The sequence below is a fragment of the Protopterus annectens genome, chromosome 12.part0 (assembly GCF_019279795.1).
Source record: "Protopterus annectens isolate FY-2018-M chromosome 12.part0, PAN1.0, whole genome shotgun sequence".
Lineage (NCBI taxonomy): Eukaryota > Metazoa > Chordata > Ceratodontiformes > Protopteridae > Protopterus > Protopterus annectens.
The window spans coordinates 1,315,560,434-1,315,584,723 of record NC_056746.1 but is presented as its reverse complement, the minus strand read 5'-3'; the positions used below and the strand labels follow the sequence as shown (position 1 = coordinate 1,315,584,723).

The window sequence follows — 24,290 nt, the reverse complement described above, 5'->3', positions numbered from 1 at the left end:
ATGTGAAAAAAGCCTTAAACAGTTTAACAAAGAGAAATAAACAGTACGACTGCCATGTTAAAGCTGGCATTTATCTTTTGTTAAAAGTTCTCACTTTAAAGCTTGTTAATTATAATATTTCAAACATCTGACTATATATTGTCACATTTGTCTCTGAATTACAGGAAAATATTCAAAACACAAGTCACTCTGTTCTTTGCATTCAGAAATGTATGTGTATACAAAAGCAGATATGCAGACATAAAACTGTATAAATAGGGTGTAGACAAGGATTCTCTATGCACTCAGAGCTGTATTGTTTTTCCTGGCAGCCTGTTAAAAGTAGCTTTGTTTGCAAAGGCTAAAAAAACACTGCAAATGAATGCCTACTAAGTAACATCTGTAGAGCTAGTCTTACTCGCTTGTAAAACAAAATATTTTTATAAGAGTAGGGCCAACATCAGAAAATTATGTTTTTTATTGTATAGGGGTATTGTTAAGAGAGATGGGTGCATTTTTAAAATGTGATTTGGGTTGGTTGAAACCAGTAGAAGAGAATGACTTCAAAATATATGTTTCTAACTGCACTTCTGTATACAGCACACTCCTTTCCATGTGCTTTGATGAACTAAGCCCTTTAGGTCTGCATGTCGCAAACAGACAAAAAAGTAAATGCACAAAATAATCCAGAGCCATCATTTAGAATTAGGATTAAATACAGCAGTAGGATGTTCACAGCTACAGCAATGGCTAATGTTAAGGGTGCATCACTGAGACCTGAAATGGTTTATAATCCAGAACCCCCAGAAGAATTAGGATTAAATACAGCAGTAGGATGTTCACAGCTGCTGCAATGGCTAATGTTAAGGGTGCATCGCTGAGACCTGAAATGGTTTATAATCCAGAGCCCTCAGAAGAATTAGGATTAAATACAGCAGTAGGATGTTCACAGCTGCAATGGCTAATGTTAAGGGTGCATCACTGAGACCTGAAATGGTTTATGAGGAATGAAACTGTTCGATTGTAATGATTTGTTTTGTTAAAGAACTTTAAGGCCACCTAATAAATGGAAATGGAATATACTGTTGGGGGAATGGTTAGAGAAATTCAGAATATATTGTAAAAGGGTGAAATGTTATTGAAATTAACTACTAGAATATGCAGCTGATACCATAGACCCTTGTGTAATGTGGTTGTTTTAATATAGTTGAGACCGATACTCCATTCAACTCTCATACTATAAGGTGAGGGTATGACATGTGAAGACAAAGAGCATTAGAGAGACGATATATTTTTTTCTAACACTCTGCATTGCCATGTTTCTCTGTATAACATTTCCTAGATGTGACAATGTATACCCTCAACATGAATCACATGCAATCTGCTCTGCAGCTCTGACAAATTCTTGACCAAATAAAGTTCATATGTTTCTTACGGAGGCTGACGACATCTTAAATGATCCATTTATACTGTTCTTATTTGGTGGCTAAGGGAAAGAGTAAAGCTACTGGTTTGTAGGCTTTTATTGCTTTGTGCAACTGAGCCTGCTTGTAGACTGGCACAACATTCAATAACACAAGAAAGTAGAGTGCTTTTTAATCATGAAATAGATATAAACTTATTCTTAGCTTATAGATTCATATCTAACAAAGGAAAATATGCAATGTAGCCTTGGCTCCAGGAATATAATAATCACAATACTGTATGTGTCACTGATTTACAGAGGGCTTTTAAAACAGTGAATTACTTTTCTCGCAGGATTAAAACATATAGATTTGGTGAAGGCTGTTGCGATTGGTTCGGTAATTAGCTAGCTGACTGCATATTCACAGTATATGGTTCAGCTATATATTTCATAACAATCTGTTACTTGACATTTCAAAACTCAGTGGCATTGTATTACTCTATATACAGACAACAATGTTGTTCTACAGGAGGTCAAAACAGCTTGCCACATCCTGAAGGGATTCCAAGCTCAGCTAACACTAAGTTGTACAAAAGCTGCTACAATGCTTCCTATCACCTTACAAAAACTGTCCCAGGCTGATCTAATAGCTTTTAAAGATCCATCACTGGTTAAAAAAGTATTTGATTATTAAAATGACCAGGCATTTGTTAGATTAAAATCTTTTATATTGCACACAAGGACAGCGGGCTGCAGCAATTGGAATTCTGCTATACACTATCAAATCACCTTATTTAACATGCTAAAACAGCTGACAGAATTAATACTCTCATCTCAGATGCTGAATGCACTCCACCACTACTGGCTTTCTGTCAACTATACAATGCACATATATTACTGATAAATGATAAAGTTTGATACTTTATTTCCATCTGATACATGGGGCTGTCTGATTATTCTTTGAAATCAGAAGAAAAATAACCTTATTATAGCAAGGTTTATATCTAACAATCAGACTATAACAAACTTGTTATAGGGAAGTTCTTATGTATAAAGCATCTGTTTATAAGTAAGGGAAAACAAATATGCTGAAGCACACAAACACACACACACACACAGTAGTACCTGTGCCTTACTTAACCTGCTAACAGAACAACACACACAAACGAGCGCACGCGCTCTCTCTCACACACACACTAGTACTAATCTATGAACCTATGAACACACACACACACACACACACACACACACACACACACACATCAGTACCTGTGCCTTACTTAACCTGCTAACAGAACAGCAGATACACAAACGCGCACACACACACACACACACACACACACACACACACACACACACACACACACTCTCTCTGCATTCATGAGCAACTGCATTTGAAATTGACTAGCATACTTAAAGCTGCCACACAAATAGCAGCCAAAAGTGGAATAAACCACTAATTACCAGCAGCTTTAAAAGCTGTCAGACTTTGTTGCAAGACATTTCTGTAATTGCTAGTGTACTGGGCCAGCTCAACAACATAGATTATAAATTCATTGTTTAGCAATGCTTCATTTACTCTCAGTGGTGATTTTAATACACATCTGAACAGCAGTTATTATCTTTTTTATTAACCAATTATTCTTATAGTACATTTAGCCTCAAAAGATTTTTTCTCACCTTCAGCATATCTGTGACCCCACAAGGCTTGAAACTGTGACCCAAAAGGTTATTAGGCAATATCTTCTGCTGAGAATGTTGTGGCATCACATGTCCATGCCACGCTCTGTGTGTAACAAATCTGATCATACATCTTTATGTCATCAAAAGTGCGGTCTGTCATTCTTTTAGGATGTGAAACTAGTTAGTAATTTTCCTCTGGAAATGTTGGTGTTTATCAACTATTCTCACATTTATTGATTCGGAGGTAAAAGGCTTGGGATATCATGCTATTTGATTCTTTTGATGACTAGGGATGGAGACCAGTGATGATCACTACAGGGGGGACCATCTTCCTCATCAAATGGCTCTTCAAAACTCAGTTACTTACACCTGGCTTTAGACAATTGCTAACACTTATTCCTGGTTAATGCACCTGCTGCAGGTACAATGTCTGATCTTAGTAACGTACCACTAAGGCTCAACTCTTGAAATGATTAGGCCCTCCTGTTCTCAGTGAACACCTGCTGCTTTCCAACAAAACTTCACCGTAGTATCTTACTTATATGCAGATCATGTCTCTAAACCTGATAACTTCTTTGAAGCAGTCACCAAAGCCGTAGACGTGGGTAAGGTGGTTCACACAGCCTATCTAGATCTCGCCAAGGCTTTCGACACCATCCCCCACACTGGAATTATAGATAAACTCACTAAACTACGTATAAATCCCTATGTCACAAGATGGGTTACCAACTGGCTCACTGACAGAACCCACACTGTGAAAGTAGCAGACTCCAAATCCGACTTCAGACCAGTGACAAGTGGAGTACCACAGGGTTCGGTCCTGGGTCCTCTCCTGTTTGGTATCTACTTTTCTGAAGTACAGACTAGCACAGAAGGTCTTTGGCTAATGAAGTTCACAGATGACTGCAAACTAGGAAACATAATTGAAACTCCTAACGATGTGGACATCCTACAAAAGGGCCTCACGAAGACAGATGCCTGGTGTCAAAGCCATGGCCTCAACCTCAATGCCAAAAAGTGCATTGTCATCACCTTTGGTAAAAACTCTGTACCCATGAGCTACCACATAGGTGGTAGCCTACTTAACACTGAAAGTGTAATAAGAGACCTTGGGACACAGGTGGACAGTAGTCTCCCCTTTGATAATCACATCGCTGCAGTAGTCAGGAAATCCTTCTACATGGCACACCTCATCACAAAAGGTTTCTCATCCAGGAAAAAAGAGGTCATTGTTCCCCTCTACTCATCACTCATTAGACCCATTATAGAGTACAACGCCCCTTTTGGTATGTACCTCACAAGACATCTACTGGAAAGGCCGCAGAAATACCTCACAAATAGGATTACTGGCCTCAAACAGATGCCCTACGCAGACCATCTCAAAAAACTCCAGCTTTATTCCATCGCATATCACCTACTCAGAGGCAATCTCTGCCTAACATACAAAGCTATGTCAAACCCAGAGCTGTTGGACATGCTCCACTTAAAGAAATCCCAATCCCTCTGAGCTACACGCTCTAGGGACCTAAACCTTGTCACTACAATAAACAGAACATGCTGGAAGGATAGATTCCTGTCCCAGAGACTCCCCATACTCTGGAACAAACTGCCTATCTATATCAAACAAAGCTCCTCATTAGCACTCTTCAAGAAAAATCTTGATGATTGGACGGGAAATAGGAAATTCACCCCGGGGATCACCTCTGTGGCTCTGCTTGACAGGGGCACAGGAAAATAATTTTCTTAGGTGGCGAAAGCCGGGGTACCTTTTTGGCTAGGCTTATATAGGCCCTAGGGCCAATAGCCTAGTACCTATCTATGAACCTATGTTACCTACATTTATCTGTTTACACATTGCTCAGACCCATAGCTGTTTTAAAATTCTATTGTGCAACATTAATAATTAAACTTACAACATATTTAGGCAAGTTATTTCTTTTAACAGATAGTCCTTAGTACTGCTAGGGCTTTTTTTTCTAAGATCACTGAGTCCATTTACATTACTTCAGGTCATTCTAAGCAAGCATCACCTGCAGTTAGAGCATAGACCTTACATAAATGACTTCAAGGTTCAGTTTTATTAAGGCTCTGTGGGACAGACTACAAGTTTTTTGATGCAAGAATACTAATGCTCCATTTTTGTGACAGTTGTGGCAGTTCATCAGCATTGACATGTTATTTTGTTTCTTTATACTCAATATCATATAAATGTCCTACTAAGAGTGAGAACCAGTATATTAACCCTTCTGCAATTATCATGCCAACTTCCTTTTGGGAGTCTGAATATGGCAACAGTGGTTGGTGATCTATAATCAATATCATTTTTTTTCTGTAAGTATTGGTGGAATCTCTTTATTGTCTAGATAAAGCTAAGACATCTTCTATCTATATGGACATATATGCATTCAAATTCAGTGAACTTCAAGCAAACACAGCTGGGTGTCTTTGTGCTAGCGTGGAGTTGATGCAATAGGACAACAAAGACGTATCCGAGACTAAATAAATATGAAAAGTTAGGTGGATCAAAATGCATAATCATTTCATCCGACATGATCATTTTTTTCTAACTTCTTTAAGAAATTGTTTTTAGTTTTGACCTCCATGGCTGGAATGAAAAGTCTCTAGTAGTCATTTGCTCTCCTACCATCAGACCCCCCTCAGAACAACCAACTTACACCCAAAGAGCTGGGGTGGCAACCTGGCATCACAGTTGGTGAATAATTATCGGTCTTCAGGGTGAAGGAGAGGAGACTGCGGTATCCAAGCATAGCATCATCTTCTAACCTTGTTTTTATATGATGTGCAGTTTTCCCCTGGAGGAGTTGGCATGCAATGATGTAAACATGCACACATGAGTTGATGTTTGCCTTTTCCTCAATATGTAAGAATGCCAGTGTGGCTCTATTGCTGCTCTCCAGCCACTACTGGAGAACTGCCAGAAACTGCCATGCAATCCATCAAGGTAGACAAGCTGGCAGTTTATTATCGGTTTAGCTTCATATGTATGAAACTGTATTGTGCGATTGCACATTTGTGCAACTTTACATGCCAAATAACGTTACGTGTCTGAATCAAAATGTCGAAAATGGTTTACTGGAAACCCAGATTTGACCATTTTCAAACTGCATCACAAGTGCACTCCTTGTGACATTTGGAAGACATTTTCTGATGTCTCCAAACATTGTTATGCAGGGGGGCAAGCCCCCCACACCCCTGCTAATTTAATATACTAACTCCAAGATCGCACTACAGTGAGGGAAGAGGTACATGTTCCGATTCCCACTGTAGTGTGATCTGCATTCAGAAAGCCAAATTCACATGAGCAAATGCACATTGGCATTCACTTAGTTGTGATTTCAGCAATACGTGGTTCGTCATTACTGACTTTTGAAATCGTCCTTTCGTACATCTACCGTCACACGTGCTTCACACATATGAAGGTAAACATTTATTATCTACCCCCATCCAGCTTTCCAGCTTCCTGAGTAACTGTATGATCTGAGGATACAAGTTTTGCAGGCACACACCTTGCCTTTTTGCCAGTGGATCATGTTTTCAGACATTTCCATTCCTATCTGTCCATTCTATAGAATACATTTAATGGCTGCAGCACTATTCAAAATTAGGAAACACTTGTGATATTTATTTGCCATTCACAAGAATGCTATTGACTGTACCACATTCTGAGAGCTGTATGCCTTCACTTTAGCTTGAGACTTGTGTGTCCATATTTGCCAACCAAATGTGCAGAGTATGACATTTTCTTCTTGAAAAAATCAGACTTGCACTTTTTTTAATCAAAACTAAAATTCTTTTGTCCTATATAGATCCAAGACAAATTATTTTAGCTAATAGGGATATTTTCTAGTTTATTTAACTGCTTATAATTCTCTGCTCTTGCCAGGGAAACACCTCAGTATCATTGCATTCTCAGAAGTCCTTGTAGTTCATGATTCGTAGTCTCTGGCCAAATGCCAGAAGTGGTTGCAGCTTAATAAGTTTTAGAGTGACCAGCCTTTGTGCACTAAACTGTAGATGTTCCATGAAAGAATCTTCTAGCTACCTGTGCTAAATGAATTTATACATTGATCATTCATCCAATCAAGCATGCAAAAACATCTTCAGTAAATGACAGCTGATATAGTGTCTTTATCATTGGATTAACTGAGGTTGCATGAGCTTCATCCATAAAATCATTCTTCATCTTTACTTTCTTAGGTCATGGACTTTGATTGGATTAACTGGGGTTGTATGAGCTTCTTCCATAAAATCATTCTTCTTCTTTACTTTCTTAGGTCATGGACTTCAGATATAGTCCATTCTCTGCACTGGGCTTTAAACAACAACAACCCTGTACTTGCCAGTTAACATGGTTCGTGTGACACCTTACATAAAACATAAAGCACCACAGTAGATCATCAATCTGTGGGCTAACATCTGGTTAAACTTCTGTCTTTGCCTTTATGCCCATGTCTTAGCAAACGTTTGCTTATTATCTGTCAGTAATTGTGACCTGTCTTCTATGGCACATTTAATATTCCTCCTGGCAGCCAGAAGCCAGAGACAGTTTCTTAACTGCAGGCAAAGTGTCTGCAGTTTGTTTTACCCACTCTGTGGAAGCAATGCTGTCCCCTCCTGTACCACATATGTAGAAGTCTAAATTATGCAGTTTCTGTTCATTGGGCCTCAGGAATAGTTACTTTGCCCACCAGAGACAGGTTCTCATCTGTATATGTCTGCAGTGGCAGTTTTGACTTATTCACTGGAATGCTTAAACATATTTGTTAACAATGTTGCACAACAATCACAGACAGTATAGTTTATTTATCCAGCTCCATCATATTATAAATGTCATGTTTACTATTTCCTGAGTGATCAAAATAATTTCTCTAATTCAGTTCATGTTATAAAGTTATGACCCCATTAGATAATACCATTAAGCCATCTTTTAAACTCAGCTTTGTTAGACCCCTCTCTTCCTACATACAGCATTTTGTACATTTGGAACTAGGATTTCAATCCTGCCTACTTTGTTTTTCAGTTCTGTTACATTTATCAGTAGAAGCTTCAGTGATAAAACAGGTAGTGCAGTTGTCTTAAATCTTGGAAGATCAGACATTTATGAGTTGTATTTCCACACCTAGTACTTGGATTCAGTTTCTAATCCTGACTCTGCAGTGCAGAGTAAGTGACTGACTGTAGCACGTTAAACCTACATCTTATCTGCCGGAGTTGGCTGTACCTCAGGTGGATGTAGAATAATTCATAATGTTTGTGGGGTCTTAGTATAAATTGATATATACAAAAATGTTAATTCAGGAAGAAATACAACAAATGAGACGAACAACTCAACTGCATACACATCTTCGTATACAAAAAAAAGAAAACATATGTGAGGAAGCTATGAGAAACATAAATGCCACTAGCTTTCCTGAGAATTTAAGTGAGCCAGAGTTAACGGCTCTGAAAAACTTAAAAGGCAACACGGACATAAGAATTATGAAGGCTGACAAGGGGGGCAAAATAGTAATTATGGAAAATTCACAATATATAAACTCAATGGAAGCTTTGTTAATGGACAGACATGTCTATCAAGAAGTAGATACTAAGATGATACAAAAAAGTTTTTTTAAGATTAGATACTACTTTATTTGATATGTTTAGTCAAGATGAAATAGACTATGCAACATATAGTTTCCTATTAGTTGAATTTCCTAAAATGGGAAACATGTTTGGTATCCCAAAACTACAAAAAACCTGTTTGATCCCCTTTTAGGCCAATTATCTCAGCCCCCAAATGTAAGACAGAAAATATCTCCATTTGGTTAGATTACACTTTGAATCCAATAGTACAACGTTCTAAATATTATTTAAAAGACTCTTGGCATCTATTGGAACAGCTTAGAGAATTACAACCTCTGACATCTGAATTCTTTCTTGCTTCCTTGGATGTACAATCTTCATACACTTGTATTGATCATGAATTTGGAATTGAACATTTAAGACAATATTTGGTTGCTAACACAAATTTAAGTAATATTAAGGTTAACACAATTTGTAGTCTTATGGAATGTGTATTACAAAACAACTTTTTCAAATTCAATGATAAATTTTATAGGCAAGTTTCGGGTGTGGCAATGGGGGCAAGGAGTAGCTCCGCCTATGCAAATCTGACTATGGCACAATGGGAAAACACTTTCGTGGCAAATTCTATTTACAAAGACAAGATCATCTTTTACACCAGATACATAGATGATCTGTTTTTCTATGGAATGGTACCTTACAGGAATTTCATGACTTTGTTCATTATTTGAACAACACTACAAATTGTCTAACATTCACTGTTGGTGAATTTGGAACTAACATCAATTTTTGGATTTACATTTAAGTTATGACAATGTACTTAAAAATTTTCAAGTTCCATATATAGAAAACCTACATTTGCAAATCAGTATCTGCACAAAAACAGTATACACCCTTACCACATGAAGAAAGGGGTTATAAAGGGTCAATACATTCGCCTAAGCAGGTTGACATCTGACAATGAGATTTTTCTGAGTGAAACAAATAATCTAAAGATTTTTGTCAATAGAGGTTATAAGTTGGCATGGTTAAAAACAATAGAAAGAGAAGTAACATTTCTTCGCGGAGACCACAGCAAGGCCTATTTTAACAGTAGGGTCACTGGTCACAGAAGTAACAACTAAGAACAATAAGGAATTTAGTGGTTCCTTTTGCTACCCATTTCTAATGAGATGTGGCTTATTAAAGACATTATTGTAAATAACTGGAAGATTATCTTGGGTAACCAAGATTTAGCAAACATTTTAGGCATTAAACCAATGTTCACTTTCAAAAAAGTAGTTAATCTAAAAAGTATACTTGAGAAAAAGGAAAACAGATGTACTACAAATAGAACGGGTGTCATACAAACTAAAGGCACCTTTTCTTGCCACTGTTGTAAACAGTGTAGATACATCACTAATTCATCTTTTGTACACTTTAAGCATTTACGAACAACACATTGGTCAAAACAGTATTTTACATGTCACAGTACTATGGTTGTTTATTTTGCTCAGTGCCAAACATGTCCAAGTTATTATGTGGGAATGACCACAAGAGCCTTGAAAGTCAGAATTAGTGAACACATTTTGGCTATAAAGAAAAAGGCATTCTATCATTTGTAATGAATTTAAAAAGTTTACATTTGCTGTTCTAGATAGTGTAAATAGTGTAACATTTGGTGGTAATTTCAAACTTTTATTAGAATGTAAAGAGTCCTTTTGGCAAATATTTTTAGGAGCTGACAAATTTCCAGGTCTCAATGAAACTATAAATATGAGATGTTTCCTGGAAATTAATTCATAATTTTTATTGTGAAATCACATATTCAAATGATATAGTTATATTAGTGTTAAACATATACTTGAGAAGTATTTATTTAGGATGTTTTAAGAGTTCATATGTACTATATATAGTTTTCAGTAATTTTTTATGGTATGTCTTTAAATTTTATTCATTGCCATCAATTATGTATGTAAATGAATTGTGATTGAATAGTACTTAAACAGGTGTATGGATGGTGAAGTTGTTTCTGAGGAAGTTCACAGAAGATTAAAGTGAATGAAAGCGCTAAAAACAACTTGTGGAGTCTCATAATTTGCAGCTGGGTTTAAGCTGACTTCGTTTTTCCAGAGTTACTAAGAGTGAGAATCAGTATATTAACCCTTCTGCAATTATCATGCCAACTTCCTTTTGGGAGTCTGAATATGGCAACAGTGGTTGGTGATCTATAATCAATATCATTTTTTTTCTGTAAGTATTGGTGGAATCTCTTTATTGTCTAGATAAAGCTAAGACATCTGCTATCTATATGGACATATATGCATTCAAATTCAGTGAACTTCAAGCAAACACAGCTGGGTGTCTTTGTGCTAGCGTGGAGTTGATGCAATAGGACAACAAAGAAGTATCCGAGACTAAATAAATATGAAAAGTTAGGTGGATCAAAATGCATAATCATTTCATCCGACATGATCATTTTTTTCTAACTTCTTTAAGAAATTGTTTTTAGTTTTGACCTCCATGGCTGGAATGAAAACTCTCTAGTAGTCATTTGCTCTCCTACCATCAGACCCCCCTCAGAACAACCAACTTACACCCAAAGAGCTGGGGTGGCAACCTGGCATCACAGTTGGTGAATAATTATCGATCTTCAGGGTGAAGGAGAGGAGACTGCGGTATCCAAGCATAGCATCATCTTCTAACCTTGTTTTTATATGATGTGCAGTTTTCTCCTGGAGGAGTTGGCATGCAATGATGTAAACATGCACACATGAGTTGATGTTTGCCTTTTCCTCAATATGTAAGAATGCCAGTGTGGCTCTATTGCTGCTCTCCAGCCACTACTGGAGAACTGCCAGAAACTGCCATGCAATTCATCAAGGTAGACAAGCTGGCAGTTTATTATCAGTTTAGCTTCATATGTATGAAACTGTATTGTGCGATTGCACATTTGTGCAACTTTACATGCCGAATAACGTTACATGTCTGAATCAAAATGTCGAAAATGGTTTACTGGAAACCCAGATTTGACCATTTTCGAACTGCATCACAAGTGCACTCCTTGTGACATTTGGAAGACATTTTCTAATGTCTCCAAACATTGTTATGCAGGGGGGCAAGTCCCCCACATCCCTGCTAATTTAATATTGTTCCGATTCCCACTGTAGTGTGATCTGCATTCAGAAAGCCAAATTCACATGAGCAAATGCACATTGGCATTCACTTAGTTGTGATTTCAGCAATACGTGGTTCGTCATTACTGACTTTTGAAATCGTCCTTTCGTACATCTACCGTCACACATGTGCTTCACACATATGAAGGTAAACATTTATTATCTACCCCCATCCAGCTCTCCAGCTTCCTGAGTAACTGTATGATCTGAGGATACAAGTTTTGCAGGCACACACCTTGCCTTTTTGCCAGTGGATCATGTTTTCAGACATTTCCATTCCTATCTGTCCATTCTATAGAATACATTTAATGGCTGCAGCACTATTCAAAATTAGGAAATACTTGTGATATTTATTTGCCATTCACAAGAATGCTATTGACTGTACCACATTCTGAGAGCTGTATGCCTTCACTTTAGCTTGAGACTTGTGTGTCCATATTTGCCAACTAAATGTGCAGAGTATGACATTTTCTTCTTGAAAAAATCAGACTTGCACTTTTTTTAATCAAAACTAAAATTCTTTTGTCCTATATAGATCCAAGACAAATTATTTTAGCTAATAGGGATATTTTCTAGTTTATTTAACTGCTTATAATTCTCTGCTCTTGCCAGGGAAACACCTCAGTATCATTGCATCCTCAGAAGTCCTTGTAGTTCATGATTCGTAGTCTCTGGCCAAATGCCAGAAGTGGTTGCAGCTTAATAAGTTTTAGAGTGACCAGCCTTTGTGCACTAAACTGTAGATGTTCCATGAAAGAATCTTCTAGCTACCTGTGCTAAATGAATTTATACATTGATCATTCATCCAATCAAGCATGCAAAAACATCTTCAGTAAATGACAGCTGATATAGTGTCTTTATCATTGGATTAACTGGGGTTGCATGAGCTTCATCCATGAAATCATTCTTCATCTTTACTTTCTTAGGTCATGGACTTTGATTGGATTAACTGGAGTTGTATGAGCTTCTTCCATAAAATCATTCTTCTTCTTTACTTTCTTAGGTCATGGACTTCGGATATAGTCCATTCTCTGCACTGGGCTTTAAACAACAACAACCCTGTACTTGCCAGTTAACATGGTTCGTGTGACACCTTACATAAAACATAAAGCACCACAGTAGATCATCAATCTGAGGGCTAACATCTGGTTAAACGTCTGTCTTTGCCTTTATGCCCATGTCTTAGCAAACGTTTGCTTATTATCTGTCAGTAATTGTGACCTGTCTTCCATGGCACATTTAATATTCCTCCTGGCAGCCAGAAGCCAGAGACAGTTTCTTAACTGCAGGCAAAGTGTCTGCAGTTTGTTTTACCCACTCTGTGGATGCAATGCTGTCCCCTCCTGTACCACATATGTAGAAGTCTAAATTATGCAGTTTCTGTTCATTGGGCCTCAGGAATAGTTACTTTGCCCACCAGAGACAGGTTCTCATCTGTATATGTCTGCAGTGGCAGTTTTGACTTATTCACTGGAATGCTTAAACATATTTGTTAACACTGTTGCACAACAATCACAGACAGTATAATTTATTTATCCAGCTCCATCATATTATAAATGTGATGTTTACTATTTCCTGAGTGATCAAAATAATTTCTCTAGTTCAGTTCATGTTATAAAGTTATGACCCCATTAGATAATACCATTAAGCCATCTTTTAAACTCTGCTTTGTTAGACCCCTCTCTTCCTACATACAGCATTTTGTACATTTGGAACTAGGATTTCAATCCTGCCTACTTTGTTTTTCAGTTCTGTTACATTTATCAGTAGAAGCTTCAGTGATAAAACAGGTAGTGCAGTTGTCTTAAATCTTGGAAGATCAGACATTTATGAGTTGTATTTCCACACCTAGTACTTGGATTCAGTTTCTAATCCTGACTCTGCAGTGCAGAGTAAGTGACTGACTGTAGCACATTAAACCTACATCTTATCTGCCGGAGTTGGCTGTACCTCGGGTGGATGTAGAATAATTCATAATGTTTGTGGGGTCTTAGTATAAAATGATATATACAAAAATGCTAATTCAGGAAGAAATACAACAAATGAGACGAACAACTCAACTGCATACACATCTTCGTATACAAAAAAAAAAGAAAAAATATTGCAGGAACTTTATATTTCTCTTTCAGACCCCATTAACACATTCTACAGCAGTCCTTTGCTTAATGTGCAAAATGTCTCCACAAAAACCTTTCCAAATTGTCAAACACCATGTATCATAACCTTATCTATAGTCTTTGGTTTCTGCAAAGAAAGACTTTTATACAGACCATACACAATTGATTCAGATGTGACATTTCTGAAAAATGCAATGGTCATTGTATATGATAATAACACCCCAAGATTGCTGCTTGTAAAACATGTGAAATAGTCTCTAAAACCTCACATCCCTCAATATGGTATATATAACCTTTCACACATTCTGTATATCATTCTTACCTTTACTGAAATTTTACAATGAAATAAATTCTAAAATAAATCCCAAAAAAGTAAGTTGTACCACAGTCATTGACACCTATTTTAATACTTACTTAACTTTCTTCCTCAACCGCCTCCTAAGTCTCTATGTTCTAATATTTATCCATAATTATTTTGCATCAATTTTTCCATTTTCAAAAATCTATAGCATATTTCTATAATAATTTTTCAAACATGTTTGTACATAATGTCCACTAGATCCCTACAGTGTGTCTTTAATAATAAACCTAATTCATTCCATGGATATTGAAACATCAGGGAAATGTCCTTCAATGTAACCTAGCCAAAAATGCAAGATGATTAATCATATATAAACCCCTTTTATTGGATGGAGTATATAATATATCCCTTTTTATCCAGTTCAATCTATCCCTTCCAAACAACAGAAAAAATCAATATTAACAACTCAGTGTCCAGCTCTTTCAAAAAGGGATAATCCATTACACACACATGCAAGTTTGCCCAACAAAGCTGATGTCAACAAAGATGTCTTTTTTTCCTTAAAAGATTTACATCCATCTCCAAAATTAAGGCAACATTACCCCCCAAAACCAAACCCAGTGCTTATATAATTTGAGTAGAAAAAGAAATATCTTTATTCTGCACTGTAGCATTGTGTCCTTCACACTTAGCCATATTCAAAGTCAAACCACAATGTTGTAAAGCATCAATCACAGAATGCATTACAAATTTATCTTTCCAAATCAATACTCCATCATTAGCAGAAATTATCAGAATTGTCAACAGATACTTGATCTCCACCAGTCTGTCCAAAAGACTGGTTTTCGAAGTAATCATATCAACCACTATATTCATTAAAAAATAAATAAGAAAATACTCAAAGCATGTCTTTGATTAATGGTAGAGCATTCAATTTGTATCCTCTTTTGGATCCAACTATTTACCCCTGGACTAAGTTGAGTATTATTATATACCATCCTAACAAAGTTCTGAAATCCTTTCCTAAACCCATAATTCTCCAGTCACTGATGCATTAAACCACAAGGGTCATTATCTAAAGCTCAAATTTATCTCCTACTACTTAAGCAATCTGCCTTCCCCATTTCAATTTCAGCAGCTTTCATCCATAGTGAAACATTTAGATTTTGTAACTATTGTCCCTTCCTAATTCCATCTATCTCCTGTTCAAAAGGATCCCCAGAAATCTTGATATGCATGACTTTGCAATGTAGTGACTTTTTATAATGTGTTTTCAAAAGAAATAAAGGTATCCCAGTTCTTCAAACTGACCTTCTCATCACATATCCAAATAAAGTGCACTATCCCTTCAAACATCTATATAATAACACTTGGCATGCACTATCCCTTCAAACATCTATATAATAACACTTGACATGATGCACTGTCCCACATTATTCATAGTATCTTGTTTCTTGACAGACTGTCTTACAACATGACAAGGTTTACCTCTATAGTAACATTGCTCAAGTTATTTTACTAGAATGCACTTCACCTACAATTCACAACTTGAACTATAGTATATAAATGTGCCACCATTTTATTGTCTATAAAAAGACTTCAACTTCCAGCCCTCATTCCAAACATAATCAGTCTATAGTCTTCTTAATATATTCCACAAACTCACAATAATGTAGCAGTTGAGACTTACTCTGGTGCCGCTCCAGCACTAGAGATTGGAACTGAATAAATACCACACATTTTTGTATACATCAAAATTCTGCATTTGAATCCCTGACCAAGGTACAATATATTGTCCATCAGGAAATGTATCTAGCACTCTTTTAACAACAGGTCCCATTTCAAAACCTACACCAGTTTTTTTTTTCCTCCAAATGAAGAGAATGCGTGTCAATATCATTAACCATTATGTTTTTCTAAATTATATGGAAGTCAGGAATATCCAGAGGAAGACTGTAAAAATGTACCAATAAATGTCTTTTCATCAAGTCCAAAAACTGCTGCCACTTGTGGACATCAGTGGCAATTCCCAATGCTCGTTAAAATGCAGTCAATGTTACAAGAGGCAGCATATTTCCCTTTGGTGTAGAGGTCTGTGGGTTCTAGTCCCACACCAGATAGATGGATTGCTGACACTGTAGTGCAACATAAGAGGAGGTGCTGCACTCCTGAGTGTATCATCCTTTGGATGAGATGTTAAACTTAGGTCCCATCTGCTTGAGTTGGTGGTAGCTCAGGTGGATGTAAAAGATCCCATTGCACCTATTGAAAAGAGTAGAGAAGTTTCTGATACTCTGGCCAAATTCTTCCCTAATAGCATAAACACCACCTCAGGTCTCCCCTAAAAAAAGGAAACTAGCCTAGTAGGACTAACATCTTAAAGAAAGGATAAATTAAAATTCTTACATTGGATTTCTTATGTCACCATGTGTTAAAGATGTTTTAATTTTTTTTTTATTTGTGTGTGGGTATTTTTGTTTTTTTTTTTAATGTTGACTGAATATTAGATGTCATGTAGTTTCAGGTCACATGATTGCTATGCGTATATTTAAATGTTTTATGTGAGAGGCTTTATTAATCTGAAAAAGTCATGTATTGTTTGTTAGATAAAATTTGTTTACAAATAAACTAAGTTGAAAATTTCCTTTTGAGTCTCCATGATTTTGCTGGTGATGTTTGTCTGTTAGTTTGGTGAATATATTGGCATAAAATGTCGCATCACATTTAATATAAACATCAAACAAATTGAAAACAGAAATAAAGTGAACAAAAAATAATCAAACAAAAAATGGAAACTCTTTCCCTTTCTGATCAATTAAAGTAAAAAAAAATAATAATCTGTCATAAATTGATTGTATAATAGTACTGTTATGGAAAGGATATGTAGGGTTGGGATTAGGGGCAAGAGTAAGTATAGGGTTAGGGATTGAGTATGGTGAACAAGGGCACCAACCCCCATCCCAAATCCCAAACCTTCATATCGGAGTACCATATACTCTTTTCATAAATAAAAGGATGCATACAAACATGTGCACGCATGCACACAAGCACACACACACACACACACACACACACACACACACACTTACACACATAACCACAGTGCCATAAATTTTGTGACAATCGAAAGTTTCAGCATTGCTATCCACTACTACTTACCTTTTATGCAATAATTCAAAATTCATCTGTTTCAGCATTTGACAAACTAAACATTATGACTAAGCTCAGCACTAAAAAAAATTCAATGATTAAATGATCCTGTGAAAAAACATGCTGTATATGTATATATATATATATATATATATATATATATATATATATATATATATATATATATATGTCTAATTTGAAACATCTAAAACCCTTAACATCGAATTTCTTAACATCTAACACTACAAAACCCAAGAAAATAACACCTCCTCCACATATAACAACACCAAACTACCAAACACACTTTTTACTATGTTTCTGCAGGGGGGCAATCCCCCCTGCATCCCCTGTAAATTAAATATGCCAACTCCAAGACTACACTACAGTAGGAAAGAGTTAATTTCCTAACCCGACTGTATCAAGCCCCCCCCCTCCAGAAATGTACTAAAAAGCGTGTTTGGTAGTTTGGTGTCATTATATTTCGTTATATGTGGAGGGGATGTTATTCATGTGATTTGTACTGTTAGATGTTATGAAATCTGATGTTATGGGTTTTAGATGTTTTGGGTTTTAGACATTCTGTCTCAGTGTTATGAAATTAGTTGTTATGGGTTTTTAATGTTTTGAAGGGGACCTATATATATATATATATATATATATATATATATATATATATATATATATATATATATATATATATATATATATATATTTATATATATGTATGGAGAGAGAGAGAGACATATATATACATATATGTATGGAGAGAGAGACATATATATATATATATATATATATATATATATATATATATATATATATATATTTATATAGATAGATAGATATATAGATATGTGTGTGCGTGTGTTTATCTCTCACATAGGAGTGAGCATTCAAAGGAGTTAATTAAAATAATTTTGATTCAATAAAGTAGTTATTCATTGTGGAAGTGTTTCCTGAGGTAATGGGCTAGGCTGAGATACTTTTATAGGGGATATTATATTGTAAATGGTTAGCCATAACTATCTAGGTAGATATTTTCATATTATTGAAGTAGTTACACTTGTCTCTATGTACCATGCTTCTATAGTATTTCTGATATATGTATTTTTGGTGATTAGAAATAGAATTATGGCTTTTCACAGTTTTCCACACTGAATCTCAAAAGACATTAATTGCTTTGTGTGAAATGATGAGTAAGATGCAGTTGTGAGGTTCATTCTTTTTGTCTAGAAAGGAGCAAATGAATTTAATATATTTAGAAATGTGCTATTGAAGTACTCTTCTCTAGCCGCAAAGGGGAATGTTTTTAGTGATGCACAGCTGCATTGAGATAGTAATGAGTTAAAAAGGAAATGCTAATATTGTTTTGCTAAGCAAACATAAGACTAGGTACTTTAGTTAATTTTAGTTGACTTCCAGAATAATAAATATTGAATTACGGCTGCTGACAAAATCTGTTAGCATCCCTACTTCCGTAGCACTATTAGAATCAGTAGTTCAGATACAGTTTAGAATATCAGCTGAATAAAACTATACATTTATCTTTGTTGACTGAATATATTCAGTCTAGTCTATGCTGGCATTTCCTGGAATTGTGATGTCATTTGTTAGAGATGTTGTGAACCAGGAAGGATATATAGAATAAGGAGTTGGATTTGGTTGCGTTAGTTAAGACATATTGTAGTATGCCGCACTTAAGATGAGTAAACAGTGGAATTGATACATTCATTTATGACACCTTCAAGGGTTTTTTTTTTGGGGGGGGGTAGATTACTGCAACACCATTTGATCTTTTGAAGGAGCTGTCAGTATGCATTATATTGAAACCAGACAGAAGGACTATCAAGGATTGTTGATTTTAACAATGTTTCTGTGATTGCTAATTAGTTAAGATAATATTGGGCAATCCAGAGGTATAATACTGTTATTTTATTACAAATACTTCTGTATGTAGATGACAGTTGTGCAGCTCAATTTGATAATTATGTTGACTCTAAGCAGGTGCTCATCTGGAGTCAGTATCTTCACTGAGAAGGAAATAAATCACGATGATTTAACAGGTTCTCTTTTGGTGCGTTAAACAATGTATAGAAAGTGTTTCTTCTCTGAGAGATAAGGCAAATCTGTTACTAATGAAGAGAAACTGACTGAAATGACATTGTATTTCATTTTCTGGGATGACTGGGACTTAGTAATGGTGATAGAATATGGGACTTTATAATACTGGCAATTGTAGATACACAGATTTTGGTACTGGTGATTAGCATAAGAAAGAATTAGAAGAGAATTAGGTTTTTTAAATACTATTAGAAAAGTATTGTGAGACTGGCCAGTTATGTAGAAAGAAGTTTTAAGATGTAATATATTTAGTGTATAGGTTTTTCTTATTAAAGTAACTGTATTAATTTTAAGAAGACAGTTCAAGTGAGAAAATGAGGAAACCTTTGTTTATTTAGTTTTGTAAAGTTATATTAAAAACACACACACACACACTCACACTCAGCACTTAAAACAAATTTTGATTTATTATTTTATAATTTTACATAATACCAAGAGCTGTAAATTGAGCAAGTTCTTATCAGTAAAGTTATAGTATATGAACAGGTAGTAACAAGAAAAGTAGATTACAATGACACTGTCTGCTTGTACAATACATTTCCTGTCCACATAATTGTAACAGATTAGTGCCAAAAAATATTATTGTGTTAGGTCATAGACTGTACTGTTGTATGTAATAAGACTGAATTTATTAATTAGGCATGCATGTCAGATTTCAGAGTTGTTCAGTATTTAATGACAAAAAAAGTGGATGGTGCTTGAAAAGATATAAATATACCCACCTGAGGGATGGCCAGGGAAGGGCTGGTAGGATAGTGGCGAAGCTGACAGTGCAAGGCAGCCTGAGGCAGTAGCCAGTCAGTATCTACATGTGCACTGAGGAGAATATTGGTTGTACTAAAGATGAGGACAGGAGAGATGTAAGTGCAAGAGAAACATGTCAGAACTTATGTGAATAAAAAACCTTGCCATGAGCAATGTGCGCAAAAATAATACACACAACTTATGTTTTGTAATAGGTGCAGTTATGCTTGAAAGAGAAGAAGACTTGTTTTTGGATGCACTGATTACTTGAGGCTATTTTTTTCCCTGCCATGATAGTATAACTCTGACAGTAGCTGAAACAGCAAACAGAGTATCAAAATGCTGACAACAAAAGGTTGACAATGTGAATGTCAGCATTCTTCTATGTATGTGCTTAGCAACAACCATTGCAATATTGCATTGCATTTCCACACCTCTTATAATTATTTATGCACAATGTCGGGGAATGGGCATATTTTTCAGCCCTGATATATGGATCACCTTCAGATGCCCGTTTAGTGTTGAGGAGGCGGACAGGTAAGTCGAGATTTGTGTGTCACCTGTCTGTCAACTAAAGGGAAAGTATTCTCACATATATATATATAGATGTGTGTGTGTGTGTGTGTGTATGTATATGTGTGTGTGTGTATATATATATATATATATATATATATATATATATATATATATATATATATATATAAAATGTATTTCCATTTGTTTACCAGGAAAATCCAACTGGGCCAAAGCAGGCCCATTTTTAGTGGAGGCCAGGAGAGAAAAGCTCCACAGATACAATGCTTTGATAGTTTGTTTGTGTCTTTCGGCTTTTCCCAGTTAGGGGTCGCCACAGCGGAACTCCAGTCCACTAATGATTGGCAGTTGATTTTTACATGCCAAAATACCAGCTCTGACGCACAACCTTAAACAAAGGTACGCCCATTCACGTATGTTTCCATGCAGAAACGCTCTAGCTGAGAATCGAACCGGACAGCGTCTTACAGTGAGGCGACAGCGCTACCGCAGCACCACCACCGCGGGTCAGTGTAATGCTTTGATAGTACATAAGGCAATTTGAGTGTTACAGAAAGTTAGCAAAAATGCAACTAAAAATATGAAATGTTAACAGTACTGAATTCAGATAAATTGTAGAGGTGCAATAAATAGTATAGAACTCAAAATTGACCTTTCTAAGAACATAAATTTACATTTGAGTGAATACAACAATTATCAGGACAGCAAAGTTAAATTTGGCATGGTAATGGCTAGTAGATAAATGGAAAAAAGAAAAACAAAAAAAAAAAGGAAGGGTAAGATGTGGAATGGACAGGCCAGCGGATTTTAACTGTGGAAGTTCGAGGGAGACAACCAGGAGAAATGAGGGAAGAGAAAATGGAAGTAGGAAAGGGAAGAGCACAGGTAGCAGAGAGTGTTGAAAGGGTGTAGGCGCGATAGTTAATCAGGTCCAGAGCAGGAGCAGAGCCATGCGTGTTTGAGGTGTTCCCTTTGTAGCTCTTTAAATTTACAAGTATTGTCTATATTGAGTGTATATTGAGGTATATCATTCCTTATCTTGGTAATTTTATGTGAGTATAAGGAGTCCCCATTTATGTTGTTTGACCTGCTGACCTTCTAGAGTAGTTTATTAGATGACCTTAAAGTTCTGGTGCTAGTGTAGGGTTGGATGAGTTTACTAATGGATGGACCATTGTCAGTGCATAACAGGATGGAGTGTGTGAGTGCAGGTTGGTTATATGTTAATAGGTTGGGGAGTTCTAACTAATTGAGCTAATGAAGTATTGAGCAGTGATGGGTCCTTGTACGTTGGTTGCCAGTGAATCTGGCTACTTTGTAGTAATAGGATTCTAGTTTGGCCAAGTCACATTATCTTAGATTGGTAAAAATGGGTGAGACGTATAATACACTAGATAGAAGGTGAGTTCTACTGATGGCTTGTCAGGTGGTTTCAGTTAATAAGGGCTTTATTCTATACAATGTGCCAAGTTTGGTGTGTACTTTCTTGGTAACTATGTCTAAGTAATTATCAAATTTCAGGTCCTTGTCTATGATGACTCCTAGTAGCTTTGTAGAATCAACCGGCTCAATACAGGTATTATGATGAGTAAATGGCAAATTAACTAAGGTCTGAAGATTTTCTGCTGTTCGAGAAACATATTAGTTTAGTTTTAGATGGGTTGAGGATAAGTTGAGACTGGTTAAAGTATCTTTCTATGTCTAGGAAGGATTGTTCAGTTTTGATAAGAAGAGAATGTAAAGTTGGAGCTGAGCATATGAGAGTGGAGTCATCAGCATATTGAATTAAGGTTGCATGTCGAGTGACACTCTGTAGTCTGTTTGTGAATATGGTAAAGAGGAGGGGGCCAAGTATAGAACCTTGGGATACCCCTAAAGACAGTTCTAGTGAGAGGGATAATTCATTGTGCCATCTAACTTCTTGTTGTCTGTTACTTAGATAGCTGATGAACCTGTGTCTGTGTGTGTGTGTGTGTGTGTGTGTGTGTGTGTGTGTGTGTGTGTGTGTGTGTGTGTGTGTGTGTGTATGCACTCATATATCAACATTTTCATCCATCACCTTGAGCAGGAATGTTTGGCATATCTTGGCTGTTTTTTTCCTCTGTTCAGTTGAAATTTTGTTCAAACTTTATTCTGTCATTAACTGACTCAAGTTTAAGTGCATAAAACTGCATGCATAACAATCGTTGAACATCCGTAAAATAAATGAAAGCTGCTCTGAGCAGAACTCAGATTTTTAATTAGTGATTCATTTCTTTTTTCTTCTTCTTCCGTAGGGCCTGCGAGCTGCAGATAATGACCCCACAGCACCGCCATACGATTCTTTACTAGTCTTTGATTATGAAGGCAGTGGTTCAACGGCTGGCTCAGTAAGTTCATTAAACTCATCCAGCACTGGAGATCAAGACTATGACTACCTTAATGACTGGGGACCCAGGTTCAAGAAATTAGCAGACATGTATGGTGGAGGAGAAGATGATTAACTGACCTCAACAGTAATGCGAAAACTGTACAAAAAACTGGCAGCTTTTTTGTTCCTTAAATAACATCCCCAGCTGACTGGATTATTTTGAGTAGTGGGTTAGAGATTTTTGTTAAGAACATTGAGCTGTTAGCATGAATGCTTGTTGTCTCTGCAGCATTATTTTTCCCATTTTTTTATTGTAACGTCAGCAGGGGGACATTACTCGTCATTCGCTTTATTACTACAGAGAGTCAAAGGCACTCTGTCTTAACTTGAATTTCTTAGAACAGAAGCACTGTTTTTAAACAAAAAAAATATATATATAGAACATATATATATGAAAGTGCCTTTTGGTACATTCGTCAGATTCCCTCAACTCTCAGGAGTGTTTTAAAGCAACCATCTTGGATAACACTCTCTTTGATTCTAAAACAATTCCAGTTGTGAAGCAGTTAACCCTGGAATTGTGGACAATTCTTTGTTTCGTTTGCCTTTTAATCTGCTGGGTGACTTGTTTCATAAAATGAAACGGGGAATCAGAATATTAAAGAGCCATCTTTAAAGCCCAAAAGAGGTGAGTAGATAATTATACATTGCATACGGTGTAGCGCTGTTAGCTGCAGCTATTGCCTGGGATCATTAATGTACCTTGACTGCACTTGACGCATCTTTATAAATACAGTAGTCTTTTCAAGTCTGTTGCTTTTGCAATAAAATGCCTACAAACCCTGCATAAACTGTAATTCATGGAAAAAGGCCAGTGGGGTACTTTTTGCCACTAAACTAATTTTTGTTTTTCTAATGTTATGCAATGTATCTGTACTTAGTGAAGCTTAAGGGAAACAAATCATTACATCAGAGTGTGGCTTATTTGCCAAGTATCACTCGATCATACCATGTACACCACTCATATAATGCCAGTGATGCAGTTGCCATGACCATAGCTTGTCCTCTGGCAGGAATTGCAGCAGTCACTTAAAGTGCAATGTAGCTCTGTACTCAGCCAGTTGAGAGAGTAGTATTATTATTCACAATAATCCAACCATCTTAGTTT

General features: G+C 36.3%; 1 protein-coding gene across 1 annotated transcript in view; it reads left to right on the top strand.

Annotated features, from left to right (window-relative positions):
• The window catches only part of CDH4 (cadherin 4), a 2,239,932-nt gene extending 2,215,965 nt beyond the window's left edge, over positions 1-23,967 (top strand). Inside the window, exon 14 of the mRNA XM_044090376.1 lies at positions 23,049-23,967. Within this exon, the coding sequence (XP_043946311.1) occupies positions 23,049-23,255 (207 nt within the window). The 3' untranslated portion in view covers positions 23,256-23,967. The remainder of the gene's footprint in view (positions 1-23,048) is intronic.
• The last annotated feature ends 323 nt before the right edge of the window (positions 23,968-24,290 follow it).